This window comes from Gigantopelta aegis, chromosome 9, assembly GCF_016097555.1.
Source record: "Gigantopelta aegis isolate Gae_Host chromosome 9, Gae_host_genome, whole genome shotgun sequence".
Taxonomy (NCBI): Eukaryota; Metazoa; Mollusca; class Gastropoda; order Neomphalida; family Peltospiridae; genus Gigantopelta; species Gigantopelta aegis.
The window spans coordinates 22,958,605-22,970,940 of record NC_054707.1 but is presented as its reverse complement, the minus strand read 5'-3'; the positions used below and the strand labels follow the sequence as shown (position 1 = coordinate 22,970,940).

Sequence of the window (12,336 nt, the reverse complement as noted above, 5' to 3'; positions counted from 1 at the left end):
AATCATAATCATGTAATTGTTTAAATTTTAATTAAATTTCAGTAAGTTAGAGTTAGTGATTATGTTAAAACCTATACTTTCAAACCTGTACACTGAGAGACTAACTTTCAGTCACTATTAGCATTGTTAGTAACAGTAACACGGTTGATTATATGACACTATATAAGGACTTTGATTGCAGTCTCTCTTTTCTGTTAATGTTGGTGTGATCCCTTATTTCTTTCATCGGTATACATATACTGTACATGTATCAATAGTAAGTAGAATTGTTGCTTAATGTGGCAAGTTGAACAGGAAACTAGATGTCTTTCAACTGCTTAATTTTTGTTTTTATAGTCTGGAAGAAAAAATATACTAGTCAAAACAAGTTAAGAGCCAGTATTAAATTTATCTTTTTCAAACATTCTTAAAAAAACCCCATTGGCAGTGACAGTTAGCTAAAAGTAGGTTAAAGACACGGTTAAAACATTGCAGATTGCATGAACACCAGCCGTTCACTCAAAGCTTGTTTGGTTGCCAGTAGAAATCAAATGCATGAAAAATCCTAAATTGTTTGGCTTTAAAAAACAAAACAGTTGCCAAGCAGGGCTCCTGCATGAAAAAACCCCATGGTGTACATAAAACTTATTTATGTTAATACTTTTCATGTCTCATTAGGGTTATGACGGTATCAATTTCTTTGCAATCTGGTTTTGGATAACCATGCCACCATGAGGTAAAAAGAGCATATATGCCCTGGCATGGCAGAAGGATGGCGTATCCATGAGACAAGTAGAGAGACACCTACAAGTGAGCCATTGCATCATCCAAGGGGCGAGACGTAGCCCAGTGGTAAAGTGTTCACTTGATGCACGGTCGGTCTAGGATTGATCACCGTCGGTGGAGCTATTGGGCTATTTCTCGCTCCAGTCAGTGCTCCACAACTGGTATAACAAAGGCTGTGGTATGTACTATCCTGTCTGTGAGATGGTGCATATAAAAGATCCTTTGCTGCTTATCGAAAAGAGTAACCCATGAAGTTGGGACAGTGGGTTTCTTCTGTCAATATATGTGTGGTCCTTAACCATATGTCTGACACCATATAACCGTAAATAAAATGTGTTGAGTGTGTCATTAAATAAAACATTTCCTTCCTTCCATTGCATCATCCAACAGCTACACGATTGTTTCTGTACCCACTAGCAGAATGAATGAGCTTTCCCCTCCAGATGCAATGTTCATGTAATCCTTCACTTGTGACTAGTATTTTGCTATTCACTATAACTGTGATCTTTCATAATTTAGTATGGTATGAAAGTCTAATCTATAACAGTACTGAACACTAATTTTCTAAACATCAAACCTTAAAATTACTTTTGCCTTTCTATTCCTCAAACTATTTATTTCCAGAATTTGTATTCCTTGTTTGTTGATATTATTTACTTTACTTTGTGATGTAGTAAACTAGTGCTTGTTAGCTTTTAGACTTTAGCAATTGTTAATAAATACAACTTATTCAAAACAGTTTTTTCAAATGTCTCGGATGTCCAAACATTTTCTGCCAAAGACTTAACATTAAGCAGTCTAGAGTACATGTATCTTTATACTCGTGTCCCACGATGTAACTACATGCCTGAGGTTTTCCAGGATAAATCACCCTTTATGGACTCAGTTTTGTCCAGAGCCCCATAATTAAAAAATCAAAGGTTGTGGTGTGTACTGTCCTGTGTTGAAAAATACATATGAAATATCCCTTGTTAATTTATTGCTAGGAACAGTAACAGGTTTCCTCTATCTCTTTCAACCAAGTGTTAAACACCATATAGCAGTAGCTTGAAATATGCTGTGTTATTAAACAGATATTTCTTTCCTGTATGCTCTTACTGTATATTCACTGAACGTTGACGCACCCCTGTCTTGGGTACATACTTTATGACCAGGACAACAATGGGTTCCATTTAACCTTGATACATTTCTTTGAAAAGTCCAAATTGATAATGTTTACACACACTGATCATAATAGCAGTTGGATTTTATTGTCATACTTTAGGTTGTTTTATGTCCGTGTGATTGGCAGTCCATTTTAAGCTGTACATTAATATCACTTTTATAGTTTTATTGTTCATTGCTGTGTGGAGACTGTGAAATATTTAAAGTCAAAACTTTTGTAATGTCAATTGAATTATTCAGTCACACTTGTGTGCCTTTCTGCATCTAAATACCACACAAATTGTTACTATATATACGTTTTATTTACCCTCCTTTCAAGCTACAGCTGATCATGAAGCATGAGAAATAGCCCAATGGGCACACCAATGGGGATCGATCCCACACCAACCATACACCAAGCGAGTGCTTTACCACTGGACTACATCTCTCCCCCCCCCCCCCCCCCCCATATAAATTCACATACAAAAAGGAGCTAAAAATTACTCTGCTTGAACTAGCCTCAGGGATGTGTTCAAAGAGAAGCAAGAGTGACAGCTCCCCTTATATTTGGAAGTCTGTCATTAATGTGAGACTGTATGTCATTAAAGGTGCAGACTCTAGTTTCAGCCCCTGAAAATGGACACCAAGATTAGTTAATCTATAAACCTGCAACACACATTTGGATATAGCTATAACAGAGAGAAGCTAAAGTCTGTGATGTTTAAACAGAGAAATACCGGCTAAAAATAACAAGAGCTTGTCTCAATAACATTACTTCTCAGACAAACATGCCTTTTTAGAATTATGAAAAACAATATTTTGGGGTATAGCAAAAATTACATGACCAGAACCACGTCAGGTGTACGAAAATTAATATTCTAAATAATAAAATGTAAATACTTCTAATTTAAATTTACCAAAAAATGGCTTTAATAGTGAAAAATATGTCGTAGTGTTTAAAAACTAGGGTTTGTTACTTTTAACACAGTTAACTTCCTCACACTATGGTAAGGGTTTTTGGTTGCAGTCACGTTTTCCTGCTAGCATCAATGTGATCTCATTTTCTTGTGATCCTTTCTGCATCTAAATACCACATGAATTGTTACTATATATACATTTTATGTACCCTCCTTTCAAACTACAGCTGGTCATGAAGAAAATGTTCTTGGGTAACCATTAATACATGCACATGTAGATTTGTTTTATGATACGTAATGATTGCCATGATTCTCATTTTCAGTGCAAGAAAATATTTCTACATGTTATATTACTCTGAAGAATTTAACTGTTGTTGCATTTTACCATTGTTTGACACCCAATAGCTGATGTATTTTTTGTGCTGGGGTGTCGTTAAACATTCATTCATTCATTCTGAAGAATTTAAATTACTTTCCATTAACATCCAGTTCACAAGGAAAATCCATATTTCTTGGAAAATCTACCCATGAATGAAGTTAGGGGTTATTTCCATTGCAGTGACCATCTTTGTCAATAAGTCAATAAGTTACTGTCTAAAAGTGGTACTAAATGTTTATCTTACATTCTTGTAAGCTTGATCACAAATCAAGTCTTTTTATGGTAAAAATGCACAAAGCCAAATAACAATTAATGTGCAATGTTTATCATACACTGTTGCAAGCATGATCACAAATCAAGTCTTTTTGTTTTAAAAATGCACAAAGCCAAATGTTTGCAACCGAATAACAATTAATGTGCAATGTTTATCACACACTGTTGCAAGCATGATCACAAATCAAGTCTTTTTGTTTTAAAAATGCACAAAGCCAAATGTTTGCAACCAAATAACAATTAATGTGCAATGTTTATCATACACTGTTGCAAGCATGATCACAAATGAAGTCTTTTTGTGGTAAAAATGCACAAAGCCAAATGTTTGCAACCGAATAACAATTAATGTGCAATGTTTATCATACACTGTTGCAAGCATGATCACAAACGAAGTCTTTTTGTGGTAAAAATGCACAAAGCCAAATGTTTGCAACTCTGGTCGGTGCAAAGGTTTACACCTACCCATTGAGCCTTGCGGAGCACTCACTCAGGGTTTGAAGTCGGTATCTGGATTTAAAATCCCATGCCTCGACTGGGATCCAAACTCAATACCTACCAGCCTGTAGACCGATGGCCTAACCACAATGCCACCGAGGCCAGTAAAATGCACAAAGCCAAATGTTTGCAACCAAATAACAATTAATGTGCAATGTTTATCATACACTGTTGCAAGCACATGCACAAAGCCAAATGTTTGCAACCGAATAGCAATTAATACACATCAGTTTTCCTGTGCAACTGAATGGAAATGAAATGTGACAGTTGTTATTGGCATGTTGTAACCAGAATAACCATTCTCATCTAATTTCATTTACTGTCACAGACAGAATTAAGATCCCAATTGTTACAAACTCAGCATTTTGAAATTTTCCAATGCTAAAGCATATAAGACTCTTCTCTTTTTTTCTCCCTTCTGTCTAATGCATTTTTATTTCTGCATTAAGGCAATATCACTGACTGTAAACTGTATCATTAATAAGTATTGGATTTACATTGATTATTGCGGTGTAATGGTGAAGCAGCTAGGAGAATCGCACAGACAAGAACCTGCACATTTAATTTGTATTGATTGCCTTGAACAAATACTTGCAGATGCCACAGAATGTTGCCAGTCTAAATAGAAATGTTTGCTGGTAAATATAATGGATTGTAGTTGGGAACAAAGATTTGGGATCTTTGGCTAATTTGTTAGTAATGTTGTTCTGCTATCTACAGACATATTATTGATCTAATGTGTCTTCTTATCTAGCATAACGTACTGGAGTATTAATACTTAAATGTGTATGTATAATGATGATTAATGTGTTGTGGTTCTTTTTATCAGAACTCAAAAGATTCATTTTAAAAAATGCTCAGAGGCACTTAATTTATCAGCCTTAGCGTGTTCTTGCATTTTTGTTTTCTTATAAATATTTTTAAAATAGAAAATACAAAAATGTACTGCTAACTGAACATGCAAAAGAGATACATGCACTGCTTACTAAAATGGTAAATTAGGATAAAGGAATGCTTATTTTACTACTATTTTAGTTTTAGTTTTGCCGTGATAAAGTTGGGAAGCAAGATTTAGGTGTTACTAAATTCTAGTAGAGGTGGTAATATCAACTTTTAAGTTTAAAAGTGTGTTTTGTTTAACGACACCACTAGAGTACATTGATTTATTAACGATCGGTTATTGGATGTCAGACATTTGGTAATTCTGAAACCTACTAGTACTACATTTTTCCATTAGTAGCAATTGATCTTTTATATATGCAACACCCTACAGACAGGATATCACATTCCACTGCCTTTGATATACCAGTATAGTTTAACAATAGCACCTTCTGGCTGTCACAGTTTATGTTTATTCAAATAATATGAACATGTACCTTTTTCAAAATAAAATGTGTACAGAATACTAATAAGTAAGCTCACGTAAGTTTAAATGAAACAGAACAGCATCTAAGAGTTGTCTTGGTGTACTTAACTCAACACAAATGAAAATACATGGTCGGACCTTTTGGCTTCTCTAGATCGATAACCACATCAGAGGATTTTTTTTTTTTTTTAACTGATATTTTAAATCCCAAAACCAATTTAAGTTGGGTGAGACATTTCATTCTTCAATGCAGAGTTGACATTTATGTTTGTACGAGTGCATTTGTACCCATTTATCAAAGAATTGATATGATTTGGAAAACGATCTTTCATTGTTCTATAAGTAAACACTTGTAGGTTAATACAGATATGTGCATGCAGCATAATGAGGTTAATACATTTATGTTCATGCAGCACAGTGAGCTTTATTATTTAGAATATACATTTCCATTCACCTGAAGTGTTTTTTGGTAATCCTGGTAATCCTGGTGTTTGTAATACTACAAAATGCATTTTTCGTATTTCTGAAAAACGGACGCACGTTTGAGAAAAAAAACGTTGAGCAGACAAGGTCTAATCTATTTTTAGACGGGATATTTCCATTTCAATGTCACAGACGTTGGTATACCACGTGACCGTTAACATTTTGGTTCGGTTTGTTTTCTCGTGCACGGTTCGCGCAATCAACATCCGATTTGTTGTTGTTCATTTGTGAGATTTTTCTTCACAGTTTGTGAACATTTTCAGTAACAATAAAGTTCAGACAAGTAAGTGTCTCAATACAAAATGTTACAAACCCTTAAAACCAATAATTTTGCTAAGTCCTACAATATCTGGAGAGGGGATACAACCAGGACAGAACAGTTGGAACATGTCCAGGAGAGATAAAAAGAACGCACCCCAAGTCTGTGAAATTTGTCGTGACGTAGGCATTGTTGTGCTTCGAGCGACATCTACCGGTGACATAAGAATACAAACTTTCAAAATTATTTCAAGCAATTGGGACATGGGGATTCCCATGGTATTTATCGATATAAAACCTGCTTTTTCACTCCATTTGATAAAAACGTGATCTAAGTGTGTTACAGGTTTGTAGATTAACCAAATTATAATTTATTTTCGCTGGATGGAACTAGGGTGTGCGACTTTAACAGTTTGCAGTGTCACTGGATAATGAGGTTAATACAGATGTGTGCATGCAGCACAGTGAGCTTTAACAGTTTGCAGTGTCACTGGATAATGAGGTTAATACAGATGTGTGCATGCAGCACAGTGAGCTTTAACACTGTTTAGTGTCACTGGATAATGAGGTTAATACATATGTGTGCATGCAGCACAGTGAGCTTTAACAATTTAGTGTCACTGGATAATGAGGTTAATACATATGTGTGCATGCAGTCCAGTGAGCTTTAACAGTTTACAGTGTCACTGGATAATGAGGTTAATACATGTGTGTGCATGCAGCACAGTGAGGTTAATACATATGTGTGCATACAGCACAGTGAGGTTAATACATGTGTGTGCATGCAGCACAATGAGCTTTAACACTTTCCAGCGTCACAGGACAGTGATTTATAGTCACATCCTGCTATAGATCAGTCTGTATATTCTTGGTGACATTTTAATGTGAGACATGCACACGTTTTACCAGTTACAGATATTAATCAAGCAGTATAAAACAACACTAGAATGTTTCACTCGGTCAATCAACCATTTGACACATGCTTACTTCCACTGAAGGTTCAAGCATGTCTGCCCTGGGCACATTCGGAATTTCCCGGTGGACACGAGTTCACTCAATATCTTTCACTGTCTCATATGCATAATAATATACCACGACATGGTACCTAATGTGGGGGTGGGATGTAGCCCAGTGGCGGAGCACTGAAGTGATGCACTGTCAGTCTAGGATCGATCCCTGTCTATTTTCTAGTTCCAGCAAGTACTCCACAACTGATGTAACAAAGACCATGGTATGTACTATCCTGTCTGTGGTATGGTGCATATAAGAGATCCCTTGCTGCTATAATCGAAAGAGTAGCCCATTATCAGTGTGGCCTGCATACATGACATTATCTACAGAAATAATCTACAGAAATACAGGCATACATGTATATGTAGTCACATAGCGGTGATGGCCATATTATTCCTTGTTTTTCTACCACTGGTATATATGTACTTTTCAATATGGTGTTATGATACAGTTTGCAATATACAATTTTGTGTACATGCATGATAGCTCTGGGTGTGGAGAAAATTTCACCAAATTATCTATTAAATTAAAAAAATTACAGAAACCCACCATTATTTTCAACAAAATACGAATCATGACATGAATTTTTTTCGCCACATTGAAATAAAATTTGCTAGATGTGTTGAAAATTCGCAATTGGCGAATTTGGTGAGAGCCAGATCTGGCCCTGACATGTACACATTGTATGCTTTGAAAGAGACATATTTGAGCACATAAATCCAGTGTCTACCATTATTTTACCCATTGACATAACAACTGTATCATCAGTGGCAGTACTTTGTTTACATGTAGTTCATTCAACCATTGACCGAAATACATAGGGTTACACAGTTAACATATCTTGTCAATAAACAGAAATTGCAGGATAAATATTAGTGCAAGATAAATATTGGCTTCATGAGGTATACGTGTATACATCAATATGAACTGCTTCAAACAGCAGAATCTGCAGATGCACTGAATCTAGATCAGCAGGCAGGATTGAAGAACCGTGTTATCCGATAAAGCCATGATATTGCATGTATTTAATACTAAAATCTATGGTTATTTTGGGTCTGAAATAAACGGAGATATCAGTTAAAGCTGCATATACATATATACAAGGTAGATTCCACAGTGAATGATAAAGAGTTGATTTTATTAGTTCAGTCAGTAGAGTGCTCACCTGAAGTGCTTGATTTGTAGAATGGAACCACCTCAGTGGATCATCCATTTTCTGATTGTTTCTCCCCCATCCCAATCAGTGTCTCATAATTGGTACTGTTTGAGAAAGTGCATGTAAAATGAAAATGTTATTGAAAAAAATATATTGGGTTTCCTACGAAACTGTGACAGAATTATCAAATTAGTACTCTAGTGCTCTAGTAGTATCTTTAAACAAAACAAACTTTTATTTTTGGTGTTGGTAATACTGAAGATGAAAACATAATTTTGGTGTGATCAACCATAAGGATATGTGAATATAACAAATTTGTTTCCGTATATTTAATTTTTCTGTTACTTCCTCCACTGAAGACAGCAAAAAAGGGCTTTTTCTCTCAAAAGTATATCATATTGAAATCTTTTATAACTAGAATCTACTATATAAAAAGATAACTTGTTTGTTTCCAAATTTTCCTCTGCTGGAATTGCATGTATACATATATGCTTTAAGGACATTAAAATAGGTGTTTTCAGAAATATACAACAAAAATGTTATTTAAAATTTAGAATTCCATGTTTTCCCCCTAGAAATACATGTACATGTATTACACAAAAATGCCACTAAAACAAGACTATTTTTTTTAACTCACCCTCTTCCCCCCCCCACCCCCACCCCCAGAAAAGAGATGAAATCTTAGAAATACATGTACATGACCACCATGATGTTATTTGTTACAATTCTCTATCATTAAAAAAAAAGAAAAAGAAATTTCTCCAAAAATACATGTCACATGGATATTATTTAATTTTAACTTGAATTCACATTATTACAGTTTTCTTTTGTTTTCTCTGCCAGTGAGGACAGCAACATGGACTACATTCAGGAAGACCCCTACAGCAGCAGCCACCGCATGCCGCACCACAGCGACCCCTACCAGCCGACCTACAATGCAGGCAGCTACAATCCCAGTGCACCGTACGAGCGAGAGCACTCACCACATGGCTCACACGTTTCCTTACAGAGCGCGGGAAGCAACCGACCAGGATCTAGGGTATACATTTAGCTTGGCACACATTTAACACCCTCTAGTGTAGCTTAGAGTAATATTTTCAATTTTGATGAACCGTTCTAAATTATGTATAGAAATTACCTTCAAGAAATTAAGCAAAATTTTCTATTTGACTTTAATCCTACAGGACATTTGTCAATTCAGTAACACCAAAAACCAAACTTCGCCCTGGTCAGGGTGCTTGTGCTCTCTTGCACATGCCAGCTTGGGTGACCTCTCTCCCACCCACCCACCACCTCATACCTTTCCTATCCAGGAAGGAGGAGCCAGCGAAAGTGGACACGTGCACCCATGTTGGCCATGTGCTACAACAGTTTGTTCTGAATGTGCATGTTAAAACTTATGACCTGACCTGACCTTAGAGTAATAAGTAAAGGTGGAAGGCACAATACATACCACATCCCAGGGTTCACAGTTTACTACAGCAAGTGCCGTGATTGCCCTCTTTACTCGCAGTTGTACTTAGCAAATCAAGACTCTGTCATTGGTAAAAGAAATGCTGTGGTGCCCTACTTGGTTTGCCACCATGTCCGTCCCATACATTCCATGTTCTGTATGTAAGAAATAGTAAGACTGTTATTGGTAATAATATAAAAAGCATTCATATGAAGTCAATACACTGCAGAGGCTACAGTCCAAGACACCAGAGTGAAATCATTTTTGTCTTGAGAAAACTTAATAGACGGTAACTTGCCTTGGTTTCCCTCCAACTTGCCTTGGTTCCACTCCAACTTGCCTTGGTTCCTCTCCAATTTGGCTTGGTTCAGCTCCAACTTGCCTCGGGTTCCCCTCCAACTTGCCTCGGTTCCTCTCCAACTTGCCTTGGTTCCACTCCAACTTGCCTCGGTTCCACTCCAACTTGCCTCCAACTTGCCTCGGTTCCCCTCCATCTTGCCTCGGTTCCTCTCCAACTTGCCTCGGTTCCCCTCCAACTTGCCTTGGTGTCTTTATTTCTGTTAGTAAACTGAATTAAAGCAACACTTGCTGTACCCATCAAATATTAAAATTTGACCCCTGACATCCTTTAATTAAAAAACTTGACAGAAAGTTTGTTGCCTTTGTGCCCCTCTTTTGAAGGAAAGGTTTGCCGTGGTTACACTCCAACTTATTTCTGTTAGTAAACTTAATTAAGGCAACACTTGCTGTGCCTACCAAAATTTAAAAATTTAAATTTGACCCCTGGCATCCTTTAATAAGAAAACTTGACAAAGTATGTTGGCTTTGTGCCCCAGTTTTGAAGGAAAGATTTTCCTTGGTTCCTGCCCATCTTGCCTTTAGCTCATTTTTTTTTATTTTATTAAACTGAAGGCAACACTTGCTGTGCCCACCAAAATACAAAAGGATTTGACCCCTTTCATCCTTTTAGTAATGTACCCGTCATGGGGCACTAGCTTGGATTGAGGAAAACTTTCCGAGTCCACTGAGGACTATTGATCCTGCGACCCTTTGCACTTCGGGTGCACATTCTACCACTGGGACACATCCTGTCTGCCTTAGGTTAAAAAACACTGCTATAAGGTCACTATGACTAAAAACAAATTAGAAACCTGTAATACAGTCTTTGTAATTGGCTGGAAATAGAATGCTGGAAGCTACACACCAGGATTCTCTAGGGCATTGCTTGCCATACATTTGAATCCCACCAACGCTGTAATTCGTATTTAAAAATGAGATGGGAATAGCTTCTAGACTCGGCTTGTAACGAGTCCATAACAATTATATTGTGAGGTATCTTGAATCCTCCAGGGTACACTTAACAGTGGCATTAGTTGCAAACAAAGAGGTTAAGAGAATGGTGGTTGAACGACACCCTGTCTATGTTCAACTGTAGAGTGGCCTACATTTGAGAGCAAAATATAAAGTTTGGTTTGTTTGAGGACACCACTAGAGTATTGATATATTAATCATCGGCTATTGGATGTCAAACATTTGGTAATTTTTGCATATAGTTTTAGAGAGGAAACCCACTACATTTTTCCATTAGTAGCAAGGGATCTTTTATATGCACCATCCCATGGACAGGATAGTACATATCACAGCCTTTAATATGCCAGTCATGATGCACTGGCTAGAAGGAGAAATAACTCAATGGACCCCCCCAGCAGGGATTGATCCCAAACCGACTGTGTATAAAGCGAGGGCTTTACCACTTGGCTGCATCCCAGCCCTGAGCAAAAAATAATGCTGTAAAACCCATATCTGGTCTTTTATTATTAGCAAGTGGTGGTTTATAAGGAAGACAAGATATATATATCTGGTTTAGTGTTTTCCCTAGCTTGTTTTTAGCATGGTGCAGCACCATGCCTCAATAGTCTAGCGCCATCTTGCCTTAATCAACACCATGCTGCCCTGAGATTAAACAAGCCTTTTTCACTACCGTAATTAATTCTAAAATTGCCTTTATAAAACACCCCAAAATTTATTATTAATTAATAAAATATGCCTTTTATATCTTTTGCCATACTACATACATATACAATGCTTAAACACCTGTTTATATCTTACACATGTTTAACTACATACATTTACAATGCTTAAACACCTGTTTACGTCTTACACACATGTAACTACATACATTTACAATGCTTAAACACCTGTTTACGTCTTACACACCTGTAACTACATACATATACAATGCTTAAACACCTGTTTATGTCTTGCACGAGACCGGCCTCGGTGGCGTCGTGGCAGGCCATCGGTCTACAGGCTGGTAAGTACTGGGTTTGGATCCCAGTCGAGGCATGGGATTTTTAATCCAGATACCAACTCCAAACCCTGAGTGAGTGCTCCGCAAGGCTCAATGAGTAGGTGTAAACCACTTGCGCCGACCAGTGATCCATAACTGGTTCAACAAAGGCCATGGTTTGTGCTATTCTGCCTGTGGGAAGCGCAAATAAAAGATCCCTTGCTGCCAATCGGAAGAGTAGCCCATGCAGTGGCGACAGCGGGTTTCCTCTTAAAATCTGTGTGGTCCTTAACCATATGTCTGACGCCATATAACCGTAAATAAAATGCGTTGAGTGCGTCGTTAAA

The 12,336-nt window shown here is 37.0% G+C and overlaps 1 protein-coding gene across 6 annotated transcripts in view; it reads left to right on the top strand.

Moving 5' to 3' along the window:
* Window positions 1-12,336, top strand: part of LOC121381075 (catenin delta-2-like) — a 124,980-nt gene that overhangs the window by 76,606 nt on the left and 36,038 nt on the right. For all 6 annotated transcript variants that reach the window (XM_041510167.1, XM_041510168.1, XM_041510166.1 and 3 more), the window contains one exon: window positions 9,090-9,285. In XM_041510167.1, the coding sequence (XP_041366101.1) occupies window positions 9,090-9,285 (196 nt within the window). The remainder of the gene's footprint in view (window positions 1-9,089; window positions 9,286-12,336) is intronic.